Source organism: Delphinapterus leucas, chromosome 11 (genome assembly GCF_059928025.1).
Source record: "Delphinapterus leucas isolate spDelLeu-1000000601 "Yukka" chromosome 11, BTC_Dleu_Yukka2, whole genome shotgun sequence".
Classification (NCBI taxonomy): domain Eukaryota; kingdom Metazoa; phylum Chordata; class Mammalia; order Artiodactyla; family Monodontidae; genus Delphinapterus; species Delphinapterus leucas.
The window spans coordinates 91,885,774-91,912,374 of record NC_143139.1 but is presented as its reverse complement, the minus strand read 5'-3'; the positions used below and the strand labels follow the sequence as shown (position 1 = coordinate 91,912,374).

Genomic DNA, 26,601 nt, shown 5'->3' with positions numbered 1-26,601 from the left:
ATCCTTCTGCAGACAGGGAGCTTATTACCTATCTCCTGAGCAGCATTCTTTCTCTCTTTAGACAGCGCAGCCTATTGGAAAGTTCTTTTGCTTTCCCCTGGCCTTGGCAGAACCAGTGCACTCCTGCCCATGCTCTGAGGGACCCCTGACACAAATCCAGCCCCTGGAGATCTGCCCAGTGTGGCAGCCCCAGTGCCCAGAGGATGAGGGTCCAGGGTCCTTGGAGTGTCCACTCTTCCCTGTCTGGCCCTCCTGCCCTCTGGCTGGGAAAGGGATGGTGAAGGGGCAGGGTGGGCTCAAGGATGGGAGATGTAGTCACAGACAGGACAGAGCCCCTCACGAGTTGAATCATGACCTTTATTCTCTATTCTGAGTGATTCCCAGAACAGTCACTCATGCCCAGAAAATCCCCCATTCCACCCTCTCAATGATGCGGGGGTGGGGGGAAGCTGAGGACCAGAGAGGGGAAGGAAGTGGACTAAGGTCACACAGCCAGTGTATAACCAGTGGCAGGAGAGAACCTCAGAGCCCATGACGCCTGGCTGCCCCTTCAGGGGCCAAATGAGGCAGCAGAGGTGGCGCTCAGCTCACAGGCTGACATGGAGTCTGTGGAAGACCTCAAACGTCCTGTAAGGCTTCTTCTTGCAGATGCCCAACCAGATCCTCGTCAGTGCAATATCATTACCAGGTTCTTGCACACCTCCAGAGATAGGGGTCTCACCACTGCAAGGCAGCTACTCTATCCTGACACCCTGGAGAGTGTGCATGTGTGTGGGAGGTGGAGGGGAGGAGAGGTTGCCTCCCTTCCCCGGGGGGAATCCACCTTGCTCTGGCTTGCCCACGCAGGCTGGGAGTGGGGCAGAGGTAACCCCATATCCTGCTTTCCTGCCAGGGAACTTCCCTCCAGGGACACCCCCAGGGCCTGTGCGATGGGGTGAGAAGTGCTACTGAGAAGAAACCTGTTCGTGGAATCCTCCTCCAGGCTGGAATCTCCCTGGAGAGCTGCCTGCCTGTGGGCTGGGAAGGCAGTTCCACTCTTGATGCTGCTACGCTAGAGGATCTCAGGATGCTGGGACCCTGCTCACCACCACAGGAGCCCTGGGCAGTGGTCCAGCAGGGAAGCTGTAGCTGAGACTCTGCTACAAGCTTCTGTGTCACTCACTGGCATGGCCGCTGCCTCCAGGTAGCCACAGGTAACCCTCTTGGTAACCACAGCTCACAAAGCTCTCTACTTGGCTTCTTGATTGTACCGCCAGTTCCGCCTGAGTACATCTGTCTGGGATGCTGTCTGCCATTTTCTTGAGGAGTCCCACCCGCCCCTTCTCTAAGCTGGACATCCTTGAGGATGGAGCCCACTCTGCGCTCTGCCTCCCAGCAGCCTTCAGTCCAGAGCCCCCTCCAGCTCTGGTGCAGACATCTCCAGCCAGAAGCTCCTTGGGAGACCCAGTCCAATCCTGTCCTTCTACCGGGAGGAAGCAGTCTCAGAGGAGGGAGGTGGCCAGCTCATGCCCTGCTGGGACCTACCTAGGGCCATTGCTGGCAGGTTGGAGGTTGCAGTGGGGGCGGTGCACAGAGCCAGAAGGGCCAAGACATTTCTCTCCAAACACCGTACTTTTCCAGGATCCAGAGAAGGAGGGTGACTTGGACGAGGGCACACAACAAGTTGGAGACAGAGCTGGGACTGAGACCGTGGCATCAGGGCTTCTAGTCCAGTGCTCTCGGGTCTCCCAGAGGTCTTGTCGGTGGGTCTGAGATGTGTACGTGTGTCCCTTGGGCAGGGAAGGCCAAGCCCCAGATGAGGATGGGGGAGCGGCTGGCCGAGAAACCCCCTGAGCAGAAGGAGGGGGCATCACCATGGCGGAGGGTAGGAAGCATACAGGCCCCTCCTGCTCCGAGGGCTGACAGCATTTCAGAGGGCAAGGAGACGTCTGACAGGAGAGGAAACTGAGCCCCAGAGAGAGGGCGGGGTGCCGGGTTCTGGGCTGCTTTCCTCACCCCTTACTGCGGTGGACTTGGGGCTGGGGCAGGGCCTTTCCTGGGTGTCCAGGGCCAGCGGCCTCATGGTCGGGCTTTGAGCCCTCGGTGGTTCCCACCCACCCTCTTTCTTGAGCCCTTCCTCCCCTCTGCTGTCAGCTTGAAGTGAAGGGGGTTGAAGGAGGATGTCTGCGGGCCAGGAAAGGGTACCCTGGGGTGGGAGGTAGGTCTCCAGGTACCACAGGTCACGGGGTTCCCAGGAAGCTGGGCACCACCTCCCAGGAAGCTCACTGCTTGCTGGCAATCTTCTTCTTCCGAGCAGAGACCAGGTCATAGAAGGGGACACGGGTGATGCTGGCTCTGGAGTTAGAGTAGGTGAAAAGATTTAAGGGCTGGGCAGGCTGACTTAAAGAGTCTCATATCCCAGGGAGGGGTCGGCCTGCCCTGCCTCAGGGGAAAAGCCAGATGACCCCAGCAAGGACCAAGCCAGGGTGTGTCCAGCTTCGCTGGCCTAACCCAGAGTCCCACGGGCGGGGCCAGAGGGGGTGAGGCTGAGGCCTGAGAGCCTTGGGAATTCTGCCCCCAAATGTCTTTGGACCCCTCCCCAGGCTCCCAACAGACTCTCAGAAGGAGGTGACAAGAGCCCAGGTGGAACCAGCAGAACTGCTTGCCGGTCACGGCTCTGCCCCTCACTGGCTGTGTGGCCCTGGGCGAGTCCCTCCACTCTCTGGGCCTCAGTCCTCATGTGTAAAATGGAGGTGAGCGTGGCTTTGGCCTGACGTGCCCCCTTGTTTTTGCCTGCATCGCTTGGTCCACCTAGAAAGGCCTCCTCTCCACCTCCATCAGGTCTTTCCAGGGCCACTATGGGTCCTGATGCTAACAGGCGCTGGGCAAAGAGCTTTACATGCAACATCTCCCGTGATCCTCCACCATCCCTACGAAGGCGGTGCCTCTCTCCCCTGTGTCCTGGACCTGGCACTGTGCCGGCCCAGAGGGGCTGCTCACAGAATATGTGTGGAAGGGATTTGCATGCCAGAAACAGGAGGGAGATTCTAGAGTTAGCCCTCTTTACAGACAAGGAAACAGGGCTCCAAGAGAAGTAGGCGCTTCTGGAAGGTGACAGGAGACACCTCCCCACCAGTCCGCCCACCCATTACCGAATGGCCTTGATCCACTGGTCCCGCTCCTCGGCGCTGGAGGCCGAGATCCGGTAGGACTCGTGCTTGCCCTCTACCACCTTGCCGTCGCCATCCGTCTTGCAGGCCTTTATCTTCTGGCCTCGGCAGCTGGGGTTGTAGAGCTCCAGGCAGAACTGTGGGGAAGTGGCCAGGTGAAGGCAGGGCAGGGGTGGAAGGAAAGGGCTGCTACACTGGGCTCTCCGGGAGGCTCAGAGAGGCCTAGACACTTGGGCAAGACCAGCGCTTGGATGAGCGGCAGGACAGACCCGACCCCCGGGCCTTCCTGTGAGAGGCAAAGGGGCAGAAGCTGCAGCTCCTCACGCTGAGAACTTATTACGTGCCTGGCTCGGCCTAAATCCATGATTCTTCTTCAAATCCCCATTTGACAGATGGGGAAACTGAGGCTCAGAAATGAGTGGAGCCTTACTGAACGTCCCCGAGCCAGTGTCAGGCTCTGAGAGTCAGCGAGGCCGGGCCCTCTTGATGCCATTGACCTGCCCCCAGGATCCACGGCCCCAGGAGGGAGACTGAGGCAACCCTGAGCCACCCGGAAGGTGTGATGGGCACCCCTTCTCCTCCCACCCTGTTTTGGAAATTCCCGCAGCCGCTCTGGCCTCGGGCCTCCATACCGATACCTACTGGCTTCTTGGGGTCATCCACCTTCTGCACTGAGAGGTTCTCAAGGGGTATGATTCCCCGGGGCTCCTTGTCCTGCAGGGGAATGGGAGACAAGGTCAGGATCTGCAAATGGAGCTTCAAAGCCAAGGGCAGGGAGTGACCTTGGGGGCTCCCTAGACCCAGAGAGGAGTGTGCCCATCTCCCCCGACTCTGTGCAGCCCTGGAGAGGGCAGGGGAGCAGCACGGAAAGAACTGAGAAAGAGCTGGGGGTCAGGAGGCCTGACTTTAAGCCCCGGCTCTGCCTTGCACCTTGGCCCAGCCCCTTCCCTTCTTTGTAGCTCAGTTTTCCCCATCTGTAAAATGGGTATGGAGGAGGTCCGAAAGATCTCAAGGGGCCCCAAGCTCCGTCAATGGACCACTTAGTGGGAGTCTGGAAAGGGTTTGGGGGGAGGGGCAGGGCAGGGTAAGGCTCACAGTGGTGAACTCAAAGTAGTAGAGGCAGCTGTCCGTCAGGATGAACCAGCGTCGTTTCCACGTCTTCACGCGGCCGCCTGCGAAAGCCAGTGGTGGAGTCAGTCAGCCCTCCTCTGCCCTGGGCCACCAGCACTTCCCTCCACGGAACAGCAGGGCCTCAGACGCTCTCCTCTGGGCCCCCACCTGAGCAGCAAGCCCGCAACCCCTTGCCTGCCACACCTTCCCCCTTATCTATCCCCTCCTGACTTAAAACCTGAGTGGCTCTATCACCCTCGCACTGCCCCTGAGTTGCCTGACCCAGGCTCCTCCATGATCAGGCCCTGGGGCAGGTTGGTCATTCCCTGCACTTTCCTGCTGCCCTCACCCCTCCGTTCATGCCCTGGCCCACTCCCTGCTTGGCACTATGCTAAGCCTTTCATCTTTCATTTGCCAGGCAATGTTCTAGAGATTTCAAAAAACTTTCACTTACTAATCCGTATAACCACCTATGAGGAGGGGACCATTATTAACCCCATTTTACAGATGAGGAGACCGAGGTGCAGAGAGGCTAAGTCATCTGCTCGAGGTCTGTCTGCAGAGCTGGGATTTGAACCCCAGTGTCCCAGCCCCAGAGCCCAAGTGCTTGGCTTCCCACACATTTAACTGTCCCAGGGATGGGACATTTTGCAGCTGTGGAAACTCAGGCTGAGGAATGGTGGAGGAGCTGGGATCTGTGACTTAGAGCTTCCCTGGGACTGAGGACAGTCAGCTGGGCAAGGAAGGAGGCTGCAGTCTGCAGGGGGGTAAACTGGGAGGTGGGTCTGGAGAGATGGAGGGCTTGGATGGGCACCCCGGGCCAGGACCCCTGCTCCAACACGAGGCGTCTGTCCTCCCCTGCCCTGGAGGACCACTGTGCCTGGCTGGGCTGCCCCTGCTGGGGCGGCGCCCAGGAGTGTGTGGGGGTGGCAGGAGCATACGGAGCCGCTGCAGCTGTGGCACCCGCCACAGTTCCCCTCTGCAGGCCCGAGGCCCTCCGTGTCCCCTGGTCCCATTGAGGGAAGGCTCCCGAGCCACATCCTGTCACACTCCCTCCATCTGTCTTTCAAGGACACCCAACCCTCTGCCCACCAAAATCCACCACTGGCTGGCTGTGTGGCCCTGGGCAGATGCTCTAACCTCACTGGGTCTGGGCTAACTCAGAATCGCTTCAGGAAGGACCTGCGGTTGAACCGTTTATCTATGAATCAGTCAGCTTCCCGTCCCCACTTCCTGCTTATCGTTCCCCTCCCGCACTGTCCCCTTATCCCCAGGACAGACAGATGAACGGATGGCACGGGCAGACTGCTGCTCCAGGGGTCAGGAGACCTGGGGCTGACCTGACTGTACCCCCGAGGCTGCATGTCAAGTGCGTGTGTGTGGCAGCCGCGTGGCGTGAGTGCACATCTCCCGCGTGCATGAGCACGTTCTCACCCGTTGCGTGAGTGTGCAGGCACGTCGGTGCACGTCCCCCGCGTGCATGAGCACGTTCTCACCTAGCTTGAGTAGCCAGCCCTCGCGGTCGGGGTTGAAGAAGGTGTGAGTGAGGTCGTTGCCATCGTCCTCGGGGATGGAGAAGGGCTCACTCTTGATGCTGTCGAAGAGGTTCTGCCCCGAGAGAAGGGAGGGAAAGACCCGCTGTGACATTCATCCCAGTCCAGGGCCTGGGTTCCGCCTGTGTGACCTCGGGCAGGCCACTGGCCCTCTGGGCAAACTCTTTCCCCTCCTGTTAGCTCCTCCTTGGTCCCTGGCTTTCTTGGGGAAACCCTCCCCGGTCCCCCCAGGCCCAGTGGTGCTCCCCTGTCCCCAACCCCATGTCACGTCTCCCCCTGTGCTATTGTAGAATGGAGCGGGTGGGGTGAGCCCCGCAGAGAGACCGTGCTGGCTGCGTCACCCATGGTCCCCGCAGCGGCCAGTTGTTTTGCTGTCAGTTTGCTTGCTGAGGTTGACTTCCCCAGGTAGACGGGGAGCTCCTCCAGGAAAGGCCTGTGTGTCATAACCCCAGAGCCTCCCCCAGGGCCTGGCCTAAAGCAGGGTAGCGACTGTTTGCTGACCTAGCAGCGATGGTTCCCATCCGCCACCTTCCCGCTGGAATCCCAGCCAGTGGCGGGAGAAGGCGTGTGGAAGAGCACCTGCTCAGTGTCAGGCCACCTGGGCTGAAATCCCAGCTCGGTCATTTGATGACTGTGTGACCCCGGGCACACCCCTCAACCTCTCTGAGCTGCTCTGTCTACATCTGAAAAATGGACAATGCTGACCCCCAGTGTTCTAGGGAGAGTAAATGGACTACACTGGGGTCAGAGCCCCTCCCTGCCCCCAAGTGGAGGGGAAGATGGTGAGGAGGAGAAGCCCCCACCTGCACCCTGACCACCCAGCACCGCTCTCAAGGGTCAGATGAGTGAGTCAGGGTCCATCACCCCCATGTCTGGAGACAGGATGCTTGGCTGGGATGTGTACAGGCACACACATGTTCACCAGTGTGCGTGCGTGTGCATGCGTGCACGTGCACGCACGCGCGCACACACACACACACACACGCACACACACACACACACACTCTCTGGGGCACAGCAGCCGGATTCAGTGCCTCTTTGGACAACATCTAAGGGGGAAGGGGTCTCCTCTTCTTTTAGGTGCAGTTGCTAGACTTCCAGGTGTATCGTGGGTTGGGGGACACAGAGGACCTGCTAGGGAGTTGGAGATTGGCTGCCCATGTTGTGACTCAAGGTGGGATGCTGACCTAGGCTCTTAAAGCCCCCTCTCCTAGGCAGAGACCAGAGACCTGTTCTGGGGGGTAGGAATTTCTCAGAAAGCAGATTTTAGTTCTCTATGGAGGACTTTCTAGAAGTTGGAGCTGCTGAAATATGGAAGGAGCAACCTTGTAGGGTAATGAGTTCCTTGTCACTGGAAGTATGCAAGCCAGGGCTAAGACCTCCCTGTGGGAGAGATATGGATGTTGGCAACAGATCACCCCTGTGTGTTTTGAACCCCCTGCCGTGGGGCACTGCGTTCCATAGACGACCTGCCCAGATTTCCCGAGTGTTTGGAAAACACGTTCTAAATTGTCTAATTCTGCTGACTAAAACCAGACACAATGCTGGGTCTCTATCCGTGAGATAATGACATCATTTCCTTCTGTTGCAGTTGTCTGTGCTGCTGTTCAGATGGTTTCCTCGAAATTTTAAAGGAAAATTTTCCCAAGTACTGTTCGATTCCCCAAAGTTTTAGAAATGGTGTTTTCTGGTTTTTAAAGGGCTTTTCTGATCCAGGAGCTTAGGGGTGGCGGAGGGGTAAGAGACGGGGGGGGGGGGGGGGAGGAGAGTGCCGGCTGGAAGCAGGTCTTCCTGGGTTTGATGGAGTGGGCTCCGCTGGCTGTGGTGGGGTGAGTGCGGAAGAGCAGGGACCACTTTCTCTGTTTGGAACCCCTGCATCCCTAAAGCAGCCGGGAAGCCCTGCCTTACCCATCCTGCCCTGGCCCAGCCTGGCCCTGGGATTCCCCAAGTGGCGGTGGCCGGTTGAACAAGGTCTGTGGCAGCAAGGCCTTGTCAGCGAAGCTGGCAGCACAAATATTCTGAAGGTCCAAGGAGGTGAGCAGGGGGACAGGGAGGGCCTCATCCTTCATGACACCCGCAGGGAGCCCCATGGCATCTTTGGCAGGCGCCCTACAGCCTACACATTCTGCTCCCACAAGGGAAACAGCTCAGTTCACCCACATTTCCTGTACCTTGTAAACCCCAGGCTCCCCCTGCCCCCGCCCCCTGTAATAAAACATCCTTGCACCTGGACTTTCTGTCCAGGTTGCTGGGTGTGTGGGGGGGTTGACACTCACTGCCCACCTGCCACGCCCCCAGGCTCCAGGAGACTGTGAATGACTCCCATCTGGCTAATCAGAGCATTTCATCTTACTGGTCACAGCAACGGGTTCAGAGAGGGACCTGTGACCCCCGCCAGTCAATAAGCCTTAATTCACTAAGCCTTAATTCTGGGATTCTAGCTTAAAGTATAAAGCAAGATGGAAGCCTGGAGCTGCCCAGGCCATCTTTGCTGCAACTTGGGGAAAGCCTGTTTAAGAGGGAAGCCAACTTGGAAGAGGAGGTTGCTCAGAGGTGGAGAGACCAGACTGCGCTCTTCTGACCTCACTGAGCAGCTGGATCTAGCCGAGCCTGAAGCCAACCATCAATCCCCCATCTTTTCCATGATATGAGCTGAGATTCCTCCAGCCAGGAAGAAACTGGAAGCTGGGAAACACGGCCAAGGTCTCCATCCCCTAATCTTGCTTTCTGGTCCCTGCAGAGGGAAGGGCTTTGGAGTCAGACAGACGTGGGTTTGAATCTGGACTCCTCACAGACTGAGACCCTTGGCCAGCTACCTCTGTTGGAGCTCAGTTTCCTTCGCTGTAAACTGGGGATGGTACCTGCTGCCTAAGGTTGTCGAGATGGCTTAATGGGCCCAGCATATGGTCAGTTCTGATGGAGACGCTTGGACAGGAACCCAGGAGGTCCGGCCTTGCCCGCAGCAGAAGATGCCCTGAACTGGGAGACTGTTCCCTTGCCCGGACCTCGGTTTCTCCACCTGTGGCACTGGAGAGTGGACAAGCCCTCCTTCTATCCTCTCTGCTTCTTCCCCATCTCCACCCTGGCTCCCTCTCTGGGCAACGCTGTCACGGTGAGTGGTGCCAGGTTCTTGAAGTGCTTTGTCTGCTTCTCAGGAGAACAATGTGAGGTCAGTGTCATCAGCCCACTTTGCAGATGGAGAAATTGAGGCTCACACGCAAGGGCACACAACCATAAGGGCAGAGCTGGGATTTGATCTCCCATCTTCTGAGTCTACACCCTGTACCTTTGGGCTGAGTTTCTTAGGCACTCGCCCCGTCCCCATCAGGGTGGCCAGGGCAAGACCCGCTCAACATGCCTGAGCCCCAGCTCCCATCATGCACCTCTTTGAAGCCTTTCCCAGCTGCACACCCTCATGGTCACGGGGTGACCTCTCTTTAGGTGATGTATCTGTGTCAATTTAATTTCATAAATCAGGTCACTTAAAAATGTTATGTGTCCTGGAGAATCCTTTTGCAAAGCTGCAAACTCAATACCTGAAGGTGCTTAAAGCCGAGTCCTTGCTTTACACATGGGGAAGATGAGACCCCAAGAGAAAGCAAGAGGACCCCCCGTCCTGAGCAGCTTCCTGTGAAAGCCTTGAGGCTTTGAAGAGCAAGGACCAGGCCAGTGTGGTTCACTTTGTGTCCTGGGAAGCTTCTGGATTAACTAGCCAGTCCAACGACATAGGTGCTGTGCTAAATGCCTTCCTAATCCTATAAGCTTACCTACACTAATCCTATAAACCGGGAGCTCAGAGAGGTCAAGCCACTTACCTAAAGTCACACAACTTGAAAATGGGGGAGCCAGGACTTGGATGTGGCTGTGACTCCAACGCTCTGTTCTTTCCCCTGCTCAGTGCCTGCCCCTCTCGGCTGCCAAGGAGGATAATAAACCCTTCCCAGACCTCCCAGGAAGAGCTTGAAGCTAAATTGAGATAATAGACCGGAAAGCCCTATGAGAAGAAAGTTACAAGCTCTATACAAATGCAGTGCATTGTTATTAACAAAAGGCTTGAATTGGGTAAAATAGCTCAGGAGGGAAGGAGGCTCTTTGGGGGCTGAAGCAATAAAGTGGCACCTGGGAGATCCCACAGGACTGGTGCTGGCGTGTCATTAACTCATTACCTGCTGGACAAGGTGCGCCCCGCTTCCGGCCCCAAGTACCGCGATGAGATGTGTTCCCAGTTTTCAAATGCTTTTCACGTTTTAGGCATTTTACTAAGGGCTGGGGATTTTAAATTATTATTAATTACTCTTAATGGCGACCTAAGCTACACTTTAGAGCTCGTGCTATGTACCTGGCATGGGCTATGCCCTTTACATTTTTAAAAATTACTACTCACAGCAGCTCTGTGACGCAGGCATCATTATCCCTGTTCTCCTGGTTGAGGAAATGGTGGCTCCAGGAGGGTGAGTCATTATTTAAGGTCACCCAGCGGGCAAACAGGGAGATGGTACTTGACCTGAGCTCTAACCTACTTTCAAGCCCTCATTTTACGTCGTGCCCCCTGCCCACCAGGATAAACTGTCTCTGGGGACCAAGGAGGAGGGTGGGCTAAGGGCGAGGCTGTTCTCAAACACCGAGGGGCACCAGAATCGCTCCAGACTCAGGCTCTCCCCCCACCGACCAGACTTCTGCTGTCGGAGGTACACAGGGTGCTAAGCTGCCAGGGTGGGGTTCACACCGTCTCCTCCCCTCCTGCCGTGCTCTGACCTGGAGGGAACTGAAGCTCTATTGAGCTCTGGGGCGTCTCTGGTCCTAGAAATGAATTGTCAATTCATTTTTGCAGAGCCAGGCTTTGAATCTCACTCCTGTGTTTCTACAACAGCTCCTGGCTCCACTTTGCCCATAGGAAGCAGGCAAACTCCTGAGGCTGTCGTTCGAAGTATGGTCTCTCTGGCCCAACCTCGGTGCCCATCACGGTCTGTATATACCCAGCTGGCCACTCTGGATGCCCCTCCCTTTCCCAAACAGGTCGGATGCTGGCCAGTTCCTCTTTCTGGAATGTCCTTTCCCTGCTTCTCCTCTGGGCAAACTCCCACTCAACGTTCGAGGCCCAGTTCAAAAGTCACCTCCTCTGTGGTGTCTTCCAGGATGGCACCCTTCCCCTTCTCCCAGGAGAGTGATGATAGTGTCCTCTGTGTCTCCATAGCTGTGTATCCTACGGTCAGTGCAGCATGAATCACGCAGGGTTATAATTCACATGTGTATCATCCTCCTACCAGACCCTGAATGTGGGTTTACTCATCCCTGGGTGCCCCATGCCAGGCACAGGGCTCGGTGCAGTGTAGCAGGGGTGGGGCTGTTTGAGGAGGGGATGGGAGGCCTGGGCTCTGCTCGGCTCTCGAGCTGATGTGTAGCCTGTGGAAGACCTGTTCCTTCCTCTCTGAAAGAGGGAGGGGTTTGAGCAGAGTCTGGGGATTTTCAGCCCTGACTCACTGAGAGTCTCAGAATCTGGGATTCCAAAAAATAGACCTAGGCTGCGTGAGGCACCCTTTCTGGAAGGTGTGAATGATGGGTGCCCCGAGTTCCCCAAAGGCTGAGGTCTGGGAGGACCTCCTGGGTGTTCAGTCTTGGACCTCCTTCTTAAGATGGGCCCACTTGGGAAAGCCTTTCTCGGGATCAACCTCTTTTGTGATGGTCCCTCTCAAGACAGTGACCAACTTGGGAGGGCCATCTCAGCAGCGCCCTCTCCTGGAGCGGCCTGTCTTAGAGGAGCCCCTCTTGGGCCATGGACCTAAGGACAGGCTCCTCCTGGATGCCTGGGGATGGGGCTAGGTGGGGCCACACCCCTCTTACCCGCAGCTGCTCCTCAGGCAGGTCACTGCCATCATTGATGCCACGGTTCATGGACACAAAGCGCTCGAAGGGCGGCCTGTCCCGGACATTGGGGTTGTGGAGGCTGGTGTTGAGCATGATGATGGAGAAGGACAGGACGTAGCAGGTGTCTGTGGGGACGGGACAGAGGTCACAGTCTTGGCCCTGGCCACTCCCCCCTCCCCTGCCCCAATCCCTTCTAGGGGCCAAGAATGGGCCGTTTCAATGTCCTGAAGGTCCACTCTGTCCTCCCGGCTTGGCATTTGAGGCCTGGCCACGCCTCCCACTCTTATGGGGCTCCCTGCTCCAAACAAGCTTCAGGTGTCAGTTCCGGAGCCCCTGTGTGCCTTCCTACCCTGGTACTTCTGCTCCTTCTGGGGCCCCTGCCAGGCACTCCCTCCTCTTCCCTTTCTACCCACTTAAACCCTCCCGCTCTTTCGGCCCCATTTCCAGCCCTCCCCCCCACCCCAGCCCTCCTCCCCGCCCCCAGCCCTGCCCCCCAGCTCCAGCCCTCCTCCCTCCCCACCGAGCCCTCCCCCCCCACCCCAGCCCCCCCCCCCCCACTCTCCAGCTCCCCCCACCCCCCGAGCCCTCCCAGCTCTCCTGCCCACTCTGTTCTCTGCCTTCTTGGAACTCAGAGGATGCTTATTGTTGGCAACACCGTTCAGGACTTCGTCACGTGCCACTTGGTAATCTTATTAGCACTGTGGGGCTCCCGGAGCCGCGCTCCTGTTCCATTATTCAGACTTTCACCGTGCTCGGGAGCGAGGCTGGGCTGAGCGTTTGGGAAGGAGGTGACCGCTACTCTATGATGTTTTAAAGCCCTGGGTCCAGAGCCAGGGAAGTCCAGCTGTGTCCCCAACTCTCCGGTTGACCTTGGAAAGTACCTGAGTTTCCAGAGCCTCAGCTTCCCCATCTGCAATATTAGGAGGTTTAACTTTGAAGTAGCTTCATGTTCTAGAACATCGATAATTCCCCCTCTGTTAGCAGTGGCACTAATGTTGGTGCTTGCCCTGTGCTAAGCTCTTTACAGCCCTTGACAACACTATGAGGTAGGCACTGTTACCACCATCATTTTACAGATTAGGAAACTGAGACACAGGGAGAGTGAGTTTACATGTCCAAGGTCACGAACTTCAGTAGTGAGACTGTGATTCAAATCTGGTGCTTTAAAATTCCTTCCTTCCTACAAATATTTATTGTGTACCTCCTAAGTGCTACAGAATGGGGATTCATTGGTGAAAAAATCTGTATGGTCCCCATCCTTGTGAGATATTTAGACTTGTGGGGCTGACAGATAACAAACAAGCAAATCCCTAATTTATATATAACTACAAGGTAGGCAAATGCTCTGTAGGACTTGCCCATGGATATACTGCTGAAAAGCTCCCTTTGCTTCTCGGAGTCTGTGTTCTGCAGGGATGAGAACACTGATGACCTTGTAGAGTGGATGTAAGGATTACATGACTTTGCATGGGTAAAGCACTTAGCACGTGGGGAGTGCTCAATATGTGGACTTGGTTATTGCTATGGTATCTTCAGACCCAGAGAAGAGGCCAGGATAAGCCTGCCATGATGACTTTTCGCCCACCATGTTGGGGGATGTGGGGGACTGAGCTTTGCTGATATCTTTCTATACCCCTTTGCGCCCTGCATCCTGCTCAGGCTGTTTCATGCTTCTGTGCCTTTGCTCAAACTAGAACTCCTGTCTAAAAGGCCATTTCTTCCCTTGACCTCCTGGAGAACTCCTATTCATCCTTCAAAACCCCATTCAGACCTCAGGACCTCTGGGAAGCCAGCCTGGACACGCTGAGTTCCCCCATCCCTGCCCTCAGATGAGGCACTGATGCCTTAGCACCCTGTGCCATTATTTCCTGCCTTCTCTCCCAAGGATCGTGCCCTGAGGCAGCTCTGCCTGACAAGCACCCAGCAGAGGGCCTGGCACAGAGTTGGAACTCAGTGAGGGTTCATGAGGGGATCTGGGCTCCCAGGGTCTGGGTGCTTGGGAGAGACCTGAGTGGGTAGAGAGGCCGAGGTGCCTTGGAAGGCAGATTTGTGTCTGGCAGGGTCCCCTCCCACACTGGCACCTGTGGATTGGAAGACACCTGGGTTGCAGAGGCAGTATCGGGTGGCAAAGGTCTCCATCATGCGATCGATCTTCTGGGCCTCACCTGGCAGTCGGAAGCTCCATAGGAATTGTCTGGGGGAAGAACAGAACCATGGGCAGTGGAGGTGGGGGAGGCTCTAACAGGGGGCTTAGGGGGTACCCCATCCCCCCACGCCATAAGCTGCTCTGTGTTTCCCAGGCTTAGTCTCTTTATCCTGTAAATGAGAGACTCTGCACCTGTCATCTAGGCTCATGGGGGGTGGGGGTGGGGTCAGTGGAATTTGTTATTCTGAGCACCAAGACTGCAGGAGGGATCCAAGAAATGCTTTTTCTTCTAGAATACAGGAGCTGAGCGGGCACACCCCTCTGCGCATCTGAGACCCAGCACCATTTGCGGCCCAGTCCACCTTAGCCCTGTGGATTCCCGGGTTCTGAGGTCCCTCCCCGCCTGGCCACTGGGCCCTGGGATTTGACTGTGGGTCTCTGGGGGAGTGTCTTCCCTTGGCTGGGCATCCCTTTCTTAGAAGTAAATGATTTCCACAGCTTCCAACTAAGTTCCCCAAGGGCAAGGGCAAGGGCAGTGCCTGCTCCTCTTACATCTCCTGGTGAGCTGGGACAGCCAGTAACTGCTCAGTAAAGGCTAGCTGAATGAGTGAAAGAATGAACAGGTGAATAAATGAACAAATGAATGTTGGAGACTCCCAACCTACCCCTCTCCTTTAAAAAGCATGGGAGTTAAAGGGAAGGCCACATTGCTTAGATGGTGGTGGCTTCTTCCTTCTCTGCCTAGCAAACTCCTAATCATCCATCAAAGCCCAGAACAAATGCCCCCACTCAGGAGCTGATTTTCCAGGCATCATCTGCAGCAGCAAGACATACTAAGCACTGACGGTGGACCAGTTCTAAGCATTTTCTCATTTAGTCCTCACCACCCTCTGAGGTTGGTACTGTTAGTATCCACATTTTACAGATGAAGAAACTGAGGCACGGAGAGGTTTTTTTTTTTTTTTTTTTCTTTGCGGTACGCGTCCCTCTCACTGTTGTGGCCTCTCCCGTTGCAGAGCACAGGCTCCGGACACGCAGGCTCAGCGGCCATGGCTCACGGGCCCAACCGCTCCGCGGCATGTGGGATCTTCCCCGACCGGGGCACGAACCCGTGACCCCTGCATCAGCAGGCGGACTCTCAACCACTGCGCCACCAGGGAAACCCCGGAGAGGTTTTTTTTTTTTGTGTGTGTGTGTGTGTGTGTGTGACTTTCCCAAGGGGTGAGTAGCAGAGATAGGATATGAACTGAGCAGTCTGGCTCCAGAGCTTGTGCTCCTAACGCATGTACTGTAATGCCTCCCATTGTTGTAAAAATGAGTAGCAACAATAATATCCTAATTAGAAAATAATAAGTAATAATAAATGCAGTACATACTAAGCTGCATTAATAAAATAAGTAAGACAGGCACTAATGCAGAGAGCAGCGGGATGGGAATGGCATCATATAGTAATAATGATTATGATTTAATATTATTATAATAATGCTGTAATATAATAATAGTAGTAGTAGTAACGAGCCAGGTACTGATCCAGGCAGTCCACACCTATTATCTCATCTAACCTCAGCTCTATGTGGGGGATAATGTCATTAATTAAGTTTATTTATTTATTTATTAAAAAAATTTTTTTGGCCGCACCACGCAGCTTGTAGGATTTTAGTTCCCGGGCCCTCAGCAATGAAAGCGCTGAGTCCTAACCACTGGACCGCCAGGGAGTTCCCTCATTTATTCATTCTTTCTCCTGATGCTTTGTTTGTGCTGTTAGCCATGTGGATGGTGATGCCCCAACCCTTCCTGCCGTGCCACCCTCGAGGGTCAGGCCCCTGCCCCCTGCACCACTCACCTGAGGGCCTGGACAAGGTTGAGGTTGGCGAACTCGTGGCAATCTACGAAGGCCTGGAGGACCTGCAGGTTGATGGGGTCCCTGGCGAGGAGGCAGAAGGGAGGGCGGGACACACTCGGGCATTTGCTGGCACCCATCTCCGGGGGGGGCGATTGAGGTGGGGGAGGCCAAGGAGGGGAGAGATGTCCTCCTTCTGAATCCAGCCACCATCTGGTCTGTTCACATCTGTCTGAGCCCACATCACCGTCCCCCCCGCCCCCGTGTGCGCGTCCATGTCCTCCCACACACAGCAGACGCCCCACCCCGCGACGGCTCACCAGCACTGTCCTCACACAGAAGGGGAGCTCTGGTTTCAGAGCGGCCTGCCCTGAGTCAAATCCTTCCTCTGTCACTTCCTTCATGGGTGACCCCACACAAGCCACTTGACCTCCCCAAGCCCCAGTGTCCACATCTGTAAAATCAAGAGAAAATGCCCACCCCCTTTTCCTTCCCCTTCCCTGATCTGAAATCAGAAAGCGTTGCCCTTCTTGCCACCTGGGTTCCCTGCTTGCTTAGAAGGAGAGTGTCCTCCGGGGAGCCTGGGGGAAGGGTTCCTGGCTTGTTGGCCCAGCTCCACGCCTGTCCCCTATAGTCTATCTGCCACCCAGCAGCCAGAAGGGTCCCCTCAGACCACTCCTCTGCCCAGAACCCTCTCAGGGATCCCCACCTTGTCACCTACTACTTTCTTCCTTCCTCTCTCTCTTCCAGTCTCACTAGCCTGCTGTTCTTTTAGCAGCTTCTGCCCCAGGGCCTTTGCACACACTATTCCCTCTGCCTGAAATGCTCTTCCCCCAGAGCTGCACTGCTCACCTCCTTTAAATTTCAGTCAAAGTTCACCTTCTCTGTGAGACCCTTTGTGTCCACAGCTATTTAAAGTCCACAGCCTTCGAAGCATGGTTCCCAGAACTTTCTCATCTCCCTTCCCTGCTTTATTTGTATTCCAAAGAACTTATAATTTTCTAACTTATTTTACATATTTTGGGATCTGCCTTCCCCATTAGAATGTACCTCCTTGAGGGTAGGAGCTTTTTGATTTTGTGTTGTTTTTGTTTTTGGCCGTGCCACGTGACTTGTGGGCTCTTAGTTCCCTGACTAGGGTTGAACCCAGGCCCATGGAAGTGAAAGTGCCGAGTCCTAACCACTGGACATCCAGTGGTTTGTTTTTTTTTAACTGAAGTATAGTTGATTTACAACAGTGTTATATTCAAGTGCACAGCAAATTGATTTGGTTATACATATATATGTATATATCTGTATTCTTTTTTTCAATTCTTTTCCATTATAGTTTATTACAGGATATTGAATATAGTTCCCTGTACTACACAGTAAATCCTTGTTGTTTATCTATTATATATGGTAGTGTGCATCTGTTAATCCCATACTCCCAATTTAATCCCCCTGCCCGCCCCCCCAACCAGGAGTTTTGTCTATCTTGTTCACTGGTGTAAATCCAGGGCTTGGAACACTGCCTGGTACACGGTAGATACTAAAAATATCTACTTGTTTTCTAAATGAGTGAAGGAAGGAATGAAGGCCGGCAGGCAGCCCTTGGTTCAGGGTCTGGAGGGACGTGATCAGTTAGGCCGCTGAACCCCAGGAGTTATGACTTTCCTAACATGACTCATTCCCTTACTTACCTGCACACACAATCCCTTCACCCACACCTGTGCACACCTGCACACCCTCATTCTCTACCTCCCTAAGGCCCCGCCCTCCTTACCTCTCCCCCAGGTAGGTGCCGATGGCCGTCTTGTTGAGGCCCTCGCCCTTGTACAAGAACTGGGCGATATCCTGGACATCAGGGGTCAGCAGCTTGTGCTCAGTGAGATACTGGATGCCCTGGAGGTGGTACACAGAGCCTGTGAGTAGCCCCGCCCAGCAGCTGGCCTGGGAGGAGGGAGGGGGAGAGCCTCTGTGGCCAGAGCCCTGGGCCTGGCATTCTAGCATTGGCACAGCTTGTTCTGGGAAGTTGTGTTCCCTCCTTAATAGAAGTTGCCTTTGTAAGGTGGTGAGTTCCCCATCAGCAGAGACGTGCAAAGAGAGATGGGGTTCCTGCCATGAACCAGGTTCATGCCAGGTGCTCTCCAGAGTGCCCTTCAGTCTGACACTCTTTGATGATATGCTTCGATGATTCTATGAATTTATAATTTTAAGATTGAATGATTCAGCCCTTCCTTTTGTCCCCCTTAAAATTCATATTATTTAAACATAGTGTTTCATTTTTTCTTACAAGTAATCTACGTCCATTGTATAAAAATTAGAAAAAAACTGCTCAGTCAAAAGGAGAGGAAATTGCTCGGTCCTGCCACTCGGAGGTAGACAGTTTCCCTGGTGGTCCTTTCCTCCCTTTTCTGTGTGAAAATGGAAGTGTGCCTCGCCCGATTTTCTGATTTGACAATATCTCAGACATCTCTCCCCACAACCCAGGCAATGGAAGTCTGTCATCTAATTTTAGGAGTTTGAGGGGTTGGTGTCTGGTTTTCCGTGATGATGGCTTCGAGTCCCTATTCCTTTTGGAGAAGAGGCTGCTGGGAGAGGGGGGACAGGTTGTGGAGGGCTCTGAGTGACAGGCAGATGGCCCAGGGGATCCCTCAGTGGCCCCTCCCTGAGGGGCGCTCAGGCAGGATCAGGTAGGAAGTGAGTTAGCACGTGCGCGCGCGCGTGTGTGTGTGTGTGTGTGTGTGTGTGTGTGTGGTCTGTGTGGTCCATGTGGATGGGGGCAGGAGTTGATTGCTGTGCCACTGGGACACGGGAGGCCTGTGATGGGGAAGAGGCAACCTTCTAAGAGAGAGCAGTAAATTTCCAGGGACCCCGTGGCTTCCCTGACCCCACCTCCGTGTGTCAACTTGTGGCTTCCTCCTGTCCCGGCTCCTACAGGAAAGGAGCCCAGGGCCACCTGGCTGGGCGAGGGGTGGGGACTGGGGGTGCTCTGAGACCAGTGGGGGTGGGGTTAGAGCGTAGCTGAGCCCTGAGCACTCAGGGCTCCACACCAGCATCTCAGGACTGGCTCCCCAGCCGACGGGCTGGAAGACACTTCTGGAGACTGAGTCCCAGAGTTTAAGGGCCCCACTGCCCAAAGTCCAACTCACAGAGCGGTGGACAGACATCACAGACCCCATCGCATCCTCCTGGCTCCCACCTCATGCCCCGGAGCTACTATGCTGTGGGGTGGCGGAGCCCCCAGCCATAACAGGCGTGGGGCAGGATAAGATGCTGAGCCCGGCGGGGTTCAGTTTCCTCATCTGTAAAGTGGGTAATTGTGTCAGTTGAGGGGGAACAAGAGGACACCGTGGAGGGCCCCAGCATGCAGCTCTCCCGGCCCCCTGACTCGGCCCCCGCACTGCCTACCTTCACGGGATCCATGTTGAATTTCTTGCGCCCGATGCTCAGCTCCTTCTCTTTCTGGACCATGCGGCTGTAGACAGGAAGACATCAACCTGGACGCCCCCGGGCCCCAGGACACCCCTCCAATCCCCGAGGATGCTTCCCTCAGCTAGAGCCAGTATTCCCTAAGGGCCTCCAAGTGGGGCTGGAATCACCGGGGAGAACGTGAGAAATGCAGGGTTTTCCTGAGCTACAAGCTCTGGAGCTGTGGCCTCAGGAGCCAGAGATGCTCCTGGGGGGGATTTAGAGGGGCCCCGTGCTTAGAGGGGGAGCAAGATAACAGGGAGGTTGTGGGTAACAGCACAGGCTTTGGAGCCAAGCTTCTGGTGCAAATCCCACTCATCTCTCTGGGACTCAGTTCCCTCATCTGTAGCATGCGGTGACTCTACCACCTGCCCCCCAAGCATTGTTGAGAGGTTAAAGCGTTGAAAACAGCTAGCGTTAGGTGCCGTGTAAATGTTATGTTGTTGTCATTTTTGTGGCTGGAGACACGGGGGCAGTGCACGTGTGTATGTGGGCGTGAGTGCGTGCACGTGTCCGGGCTAGGAAGGTGGAGATCAGAGGCATCAGAGAACTGAAGGCTGGCAGGGGCAGGGTGGGGATCTCCTGGGACACTGTATGGAGGAGTCAGTGCCCTGGGGCCCTAGGGGATTATGTAGGGACCAACCTTCTCATTGTACAAGTGGGGAAACTGAGGCTCAGTTAGGGGAGGACCGACCGCAGGTCACAGAGCCAGGGGCAGTCTTCCTATAGAAGGGGTGGGGTGATGACACCTTACGGGTGGAGTGAGGTGGACCAGCCTCGGCCTTGCCACAGGCCAGGCTCCTGTCCCTGTAAGGCCCCTGGCTTCCTTATCCTCATACTTGGGGCTGAAATTCCCCTCTCCCTGGCCCAACCCAGGATGCTCCTGGCCAGCGATCGGTCAGGGGCTGGGTCAGGGTGGGCTGGGAGGGACTTTGGGTGGAGGAGGTGGGAGAACGGGGTCGCTGCTGAACAGAGGGGTTGCTGGAAGCAAGGACAAGACCAGACCACGGGATGGGGTGTCAGGGCCGCCCTGTTCCTATTTCACCCCCCTATGCCTCCCCTCTGGGGGTCCGACCCCTGATTTCACCAGGGCCCGGGCTCATCCACTCTCACTCATGGCATGTGACGTCCTCAGGAAGCCACTGTGGCAGCTTCCCAGGGTCCCCTGCCGGGCCCTCACCTCTCCTCTGCTGTCTCGAAGCAGTCGATTTGAGCAAACACATCTTCGATCTCGTCCTTCAGCTTCTGTGGGGTGGCGGGCGGGGGGGGGGGGGGGGGAGGGGGGGGCGGTAGAGTCAGGGGGCGGAGCCTGGGACAGAAAGGGCTTCACGACCCCCACCTCCCCCCAAACACAGCCATTCCCACTTCCAGGCGTGATTCCCAAACCCCTGTCCTGAGCTGCCACTAAGGGACCCTCCCCCTGGTGGATCCCTTTCCCGAATATCTCATATCCTCAAAATCCCAAGCCAAACTTCTTGCCTCTGTTTATCCCTAGTTCTCCCGGGGCTCCTCTCGTGGGCTGAGGGAGTCCCCAGTCCCTAGCCTTCCCCCACTCTATTTCCGGTCTTCCCACCTCTCACCTCTGCTGCTGAAAAGTGTCCTACCCTTGAGCCAAAGCTTCCCGACAAGCCCTCCCCCGCCCAGCTGCCATCTTTCTGAAGCACAGCTTGGTGCCGGCCCTTTTTCCACTCAAACTCCATCCATGGCTCCTTACTGCCTGGCCAGGCAGGAGGTACAAACTCTCACCCAATGATCAGGCCCCAGCTCCTCTCTGGTTTCCCTCCATCCATCCATTTACCCTGTCCCGCTCCCTAGACTCTGTGGCCACTACGAGCCAGGTGCTATGGGTCAACAGGGTACAAGACGGCGCAGGACCTCTTCTCAGGGACTTTGCAATTCCAGTGAAATTTACAGAAGAGGACACGGAGGCCCAGAGAGGTGAAGGGACATGTCCAGCATCTGACTCCAAGCCTCTGCTTTCCCTGACACCCCCCAAGCCTTTTCCATCTTGACCTGGCGGGAGGTGCCCAGTGGCAGAGGAGACTCCCTAACTCAGTGGCAGCAGCAAGAGCCCCCAAAGGCACCCCTGCCTTCCCTCACCTCCCTGAAGATCTTTGGGATGGGGGTAGTCCTAATAGGGCTTTGTCCTGGGGCCCAGGAGCAGCACGGGGCCTGGAGCCTCTTTCTGAGCCCAGTCAGCTCCTGTCCATGTGAACTTGGCCAAGTCACTGAGTGGCTTCCCCACAAATAAAATGAAGGTTCACTCGTAAGTATTAACTGAGTACCTACTATGCTCTGACTATTGGACTCGGGATATAGTGGTGGGAAACAGACCCAGGCTCTCCTTACATGGAGCTCACCCCACTGGACTTTGGATCATGGGGCAAATGAAAGGACCTTGTAGAAGATGATCAGAGTAATGGTCTAGAAAGAGCCTGGCACATGGTAAGTACTTGCTGAGGGAGTTATCTTGTGCCATCGTCTTTCTCTGGAATCTTAGGTGTACACGCGTTGGGATGGGCAGTGGGGTCCCACCAACTACAGCCAGAGTAGACAGGGCGACCCCTAGAAGGAGAGGCATTTGGGCTGAGAATGAACCAGGAGAGGAAGGAGCCATGAGGAGGGATTAGGAGAGTGTCAGGCAGAGGGGACGGTGAGTGCAAAGGCCCAGGGGCAGGACAGAGCATGGTGGCACATTCCAGGAGCAGAAGCAGGGCCTGTTTCAGAAGGTTGCTGAGAATCAGATGAGCTAATGTCTGAGAAACTGGTGAACTGACAAGTGCTGGGCAGATAATGGTGTTATCTTGACCAAACGGTCTACATTTTCGGGGGGATGAATCTGAGGTCCGGGTTGGAGATGAGACCAGACTGAGGCCATACAGGTGGGGCTCTGCACATAGTAGGTGCTGAACTGATGGTTCCCTTTCTCTCCCCTGCTCTCCTGGCTCTCTCTGAGCCCTAGCAACTGAACCCAGGAGTGGGGACTCCCCTGGGAATTCTGTTCTCCCCACTCCTGGGGGCTGGGGCTGAGGCTGCATGTGGGCGGGAATCTGGCCCCGCTCTTGGCCCAGGCTGGGTCAGGAGGTGCGCGAACATGTATGACTGCTTGCTTGTGGGTATGTGCGGTTTGAGGGTGTGTCAGCACAACCATGTGGGTGGACACGAGCATGTGTATTTGTGAGCGTGAGTGTGAGCATACCTGGATGTCCTCCAGAAGCTGCTTCCGATGCCATTTGATCCGCTGCACTTCCTCGGCCTCCCCGCTGCTCAGCTCCCCTGGGTCTGGAGAGAGAAGAACCGGCAGTCCCTGGCTCATTCCCCGCCCTCCCCTCCATCACTCGGCTCCAGCCACCCCTGCTAGCTCTCACTTCCCCAGGGCCCTCTTCCTTCTAGAAACCCATGACTTGCTTGCCCTCTTCATCCAGGCCTTGGCTCAGATGTCACCTCCTCCTGACTGCCCTGTCTAAAGCAGTCCCTCCCCACACTCCCCTCCTACCAGCTTTACGTTTCTTCTGCCCCTCTGGGTACAGACTCCCTAAGCCATCTTGTTTACTTGCATCTTTTGCGTTCTACTCATTCCACTCAGCCCCATGAGAATAGGCACACTTCAACAATTTTGCTCACTGCTGTATCCTCAGCACCTAGAAAGAGCCTGACACATAGCAGGTGCTCAGTGCAATACTTGCTGAAGGCATTCATCCTTTGTGGCAACTTTACTTCTTCACTGGATCACGCATCTGTCATTTATTCATTTGTTTGTATGACCAGGAAGTGGTGATCATTTTGCCTCACATCCCATTGGCCAGATGTAGCCACACGGTTACAGCTACCTTCAAGGGAGGCTGGGTAATGAGCCTTTAATAGGGTGGTCCTGATATCCTTACTATGTAAGATGGGGAAACTGAATTTGGGGGGACATTTCACAGTGCCTGCCCCAGACACTCAGGCTCAGAGAAGTGAGGTGACCTGGCCAGGGTCCCAAAGGGACAAGTTGTTGAGCCAGGGTGGGACTTGGGTTGGGATGACGACAAAGTCTGAGTTCTTTCCTCGTCACCTGGAAGTGAATTAAAGGAGACACAGGTGTGCCAATGTTCTGGCAATGTGCTATGACCATTCCCCCACCTGGGTCAGCTGACCTACCTCTACCCCCACCCCCCTTCCTGTCCCATCCATAACACTCTCCTGGTCAAAATCTCCATGGAATCCTTATTCCATAGGGGGAAAAGTCCTCATCCAGCCAGCCAGCCTTATTCCCCTTATTCTCAACAAGAGCCTGCCAGTCCAGCCTGCCTGCTCCTCACTGCCCCCCAAATGGTCTCTCAGTCTTACTCTCAGTCTTACTTCTCCACCTTTGCCTCTACAGCTCCTCCGCCCTGGGATGTCTTTTCCTGTCTGCCCATCCACATCCTCTCGACTCTCAAGTCCTAGCTTTGGGAAGCGCCTGGCCACATTTCTTAAAGGTTTTGCAAGGACAGATATGATCTCTTCCAAATAAAAGCAGAGAATATCAAGAGGTCCCTTTCCCTACTTCCCCTCCTGTTGACTGAGCAGTCATCTTGGACTTTGAGATATTAGCTGGGTATTGAGGTGGCAGAGCACCAAGCTAGAAGGAGGCTGGGCCCTGGGCAGCCATGTGGAGAAGAGTCATCACGTTCACCTCCACCAGCTACCCACTTGGACTTTTCAATGAGAGAGAAATAAGTTTTGAGAATGTCTCAGTCACTGCTATTCTGAGTCTTTTTGTTACATCCGCCACACCTGAAACTCAACTTATCCAGTGTCCTTGTCTCTGAAGCATGAACCATAACCTAGACGGTGGTGGTCAGGATTAAAAAAATCTGAATTTTGTCAAACACTCAGTGAGGATCTGACATACGGGAAGGGTACAACACACGTATAATGGGAGCCATGTTGTGTCACCCAGTTCTCCCCCTCAGGACCAAGGCACCCACTCCCTCAGCTGCTCTGTGTGTGTGTGTGTGTGTGTGTGTGTGTGTGTGTGTGTGTGTGTGTGTGTGTAGCCTCCTGATGACTCACAGCTGAGTCCCTCCTCAGGAACTTACCTCAGCCCAAATGGAGCTGCCTCGCCCAAGGATACGCCCCTCCCAAAGGGCAGTCACTACATGAAAAGCCAAGAGCCCTTGCCTGGTTTGTGGACCTGAGCAGGTTTTAGATTCCAGGCCCTACTGACCGAAGGAGAGGCCAGGCCCCCAGAAGGAAGGCTCCTGCAACACTGTGGCAAGTGTAAATGGTAATGATTCCCCTGTCAAGCAGCCAAGATGGGTCTGACCCACCAAGTCATAAAGTCAAGTGAGCCCAACAGCAACCCTTTGTAAGTTGTTCACCCAGGAACAGGTGTGAGCAGAGACAGAAGGCTCCAGGAAGCCCCAGGGACAGGTGACCCAGACCCTCATGTCATCCACTTGTTGCCATTCTGTTGTACTAGGTCCCTCAGCGCATACTATGTCTTCATGGATGGGTCCCTTGTGACCTCATGACAAAGGAGAAAAATGCCTGAACTCGGTTCCAGGATGGGTGACTCAGTGTTTGTGTACAAGTAAAACTGGACAGCTATTGAACTACAGACCTGCTCAAGGTGTTCAAGAGAGAGTGGTGAGAAGTCCTCCCAGTGAGCAGAGCTTTGGGTAGGGCACCTGGTCTATTTCATGTGGAAAGAGAAGCGGCATGAAGTAAGAATATACATGCATTCATGGGCAGTAGAAGATGCCTTGACTTCTCGGTCAGAAGGAAGGAAAGAAGGAAGTTTGGGAACAGAGAGGTTCCGGGGAAGAGTCAAGTGGGTGGCCCTATGGGAGTGGGCACAGGGTATGAAGATTTTTGTAAAGCACCCTAATGTTCCCCAGGAAGCAGCCACCACAGGAGAGGCACTACATCACCAGGCGGATAGAATGACTCAGCCAGTTGACATCAGCGAGTCTCTGACTGGCTAGCCCAGCGCTGGTACAACGGTACACGAATGAATGTGGCCTCTGTGGAGGCTCTGCGTGGACCCACTCACCCAGGCTCTCCAAGCTACCACCACTGCTGAATATCAGACCTGCCAGCAGCAGAGACCCATTGTTTCTTGAGAAGACCAAACAGCAACTGGGTGGCAAACCGATTACATTGGATCCCTTGTTCTGGATATGGTGGTCTTTCCTGCCCACAGGGTCTTGGCCAGCACCACTGTCCAAGGGCTTGATCTGCTGACCCAGAACACTGCAACACATCACATTAGACTAAAGGACGACCCTCTTTACAGTAAGGGAGGTGTGGGAGGAGCATGTGGCCATGGGATGCAATGGTCCTCTTACACATTTCACCACCAGGGGATGCTGGCCTGATGGAACGATGGAGCAGTTATGGAAGGTGCTGCTGAGGTGTCGGCTTGGAGATGATATCCTGCTTGGATGCAGCATCCTCCTCCAAGATGAACTCTACACCCTAAATCAATGACCATTAGATGGTGCTCTTTCCCCAAGAGGTAATCTCCTGGGATTCAGGAACAAGGAAGGAATAGGAGTGCTACCATCCTTCTAGTGACCCACCTGGGAGTTTTCCTTTCTGTCCCTGTAACTATGAGGTCTAGAGATCCTGGTTTCCTGGGGGGTGAGGGGAGGTGGCACTTACACCAGGGGACAAAGCAAGAGTCTCATCAACCTCTAAATTCAAACACACTTACGCCAGCAGCTCCATGTAAATCATGTCATTTAATCTTCACAGCTCTTTCAAGTGGATCTTTCTCAGTTTAAGACACTGAGGGTCAGAGAGGTGAAGTGACTTGCCCTGGGTCACATAGCCAAGAAGTGGCAGTGCTGGGATCAAAACATTAGTTTGCCGACACCTAAGCCTCCATCCCAGGAGAGGTGGATTCTGCGTGCCTTTGGAGACATGCAGGGACAGAAGGAGTGAGGGGCCATCCTCACGGAGACAGGAGCAGGGCCATAGCAAGGGAGGCAGCGTTAGAGGCTGGGACCCGGAACTCCTCTGTCAGGAGTGAAGGGAGGCTGAGTTCCACGGTGGAAAAACTCAATTACCTCTAGTTGACTTTGGGGCGAAAGATCAGACTTTTGTGTTTTGTTTGCTTTTCGTTGTTTTCCTGTTGGCTGGGGCTTGTGTCCTGAAGGCCTGTTTCTGGCCCAGGGCACACCTGCTGCTGGAGGCCACATGGATTCCAGACAGGGTGCTTGTTGGAGAGAAGCTGGGTGGGAATTCCGTGTTTCTACTGATAATCCCCAATGTGGATCCCATGGCTGGGTCCCAGGCCGACTTCTTCTCTCTCCCCGTGGGGTCTCATTAATCCCCCTCTCCCCTCCTGGGCCAAGAAATCACACACATACCCTCAGCTCCAACCCCTTCCCCGAGCTTCAGACCCTTCCATCCCCCTGTGTCCTGACCAACACTCATTTGTCACTGTGACTGAAACGGAACTCCTAGAATTTCCCGTCAACCTGGCCTTCTTCCTGAGTTCTCAAGCTCTGGGAATGG

General features: G+C 55.0%; 1 protein-coding gene across 2 annotated transcripts in view; it reads right to left on the bottom strand.

Annotated features, from left to right (window-relative positions):
* Positions 1 to 338: 338 nt before the first annotated feature.
* Positions 339 to 26,601, bottom strand: part of CYTH4 (cytohesin 4) — a 30,885-nt gene continuing 4,622 nt past the window's right edge. The window contains exons 2-13 of one of the 2 annotated variants that reach the window (XM_089921289.1): positions 22,313 to 22,395; positions 20,294 to 20,358; positions 19,054 to 19,120; positions 17,426 to 17,544; positions 15,667 to 15,747; positions 13,759 to 13,871; positions 11,654 to 11,802; positions 5,756 to 5,867; positions 4,245 to 4,321; positions 3,788 to 3,863; positions 3,132 to 3,286; positions 339 to 2,334 (exon numbers count right to left, since the gene is read on the bottom strand). In XM_089921289.1, the coding sequence (XP_089777415.1) occupies positions 2,305 to 2,334; positions 3,132 to 3,286; positions 3,788 to 3,863; positions 4,245 to 4,321; positions 5,756 to 5,867; positions 11,654 to 11,802; positions 13,759 to 13,871; positions 15,667 to 15,747; positions 17,426 to 17,544; positions 19,054 to 19,120; positions 20,294 to 20,358; positions 22,313 to 22,395 (1,127 nt within the window). In that variant the 3' untranslated portion in view covers positions 339 to 2,304. The remainder of the gene's footprint in view (positions 2,335 to 3,131; positions 3,287 to 3,787; positions 3,864 to 4,244; positions 4,322 to 5,755; positions 5,868 to 11,653; positions 11,803 to 13,758; positions 13,872 to 15,666; positions 15,748 to 17,425; positions 17,545 to 19,053; positions 19,121 to 20,293; positions 20,359 to 22,312; positions 22,396 to 26,601) is intronic. The other variant, XM_022596505.2, reaches the window with a different exon arrangement.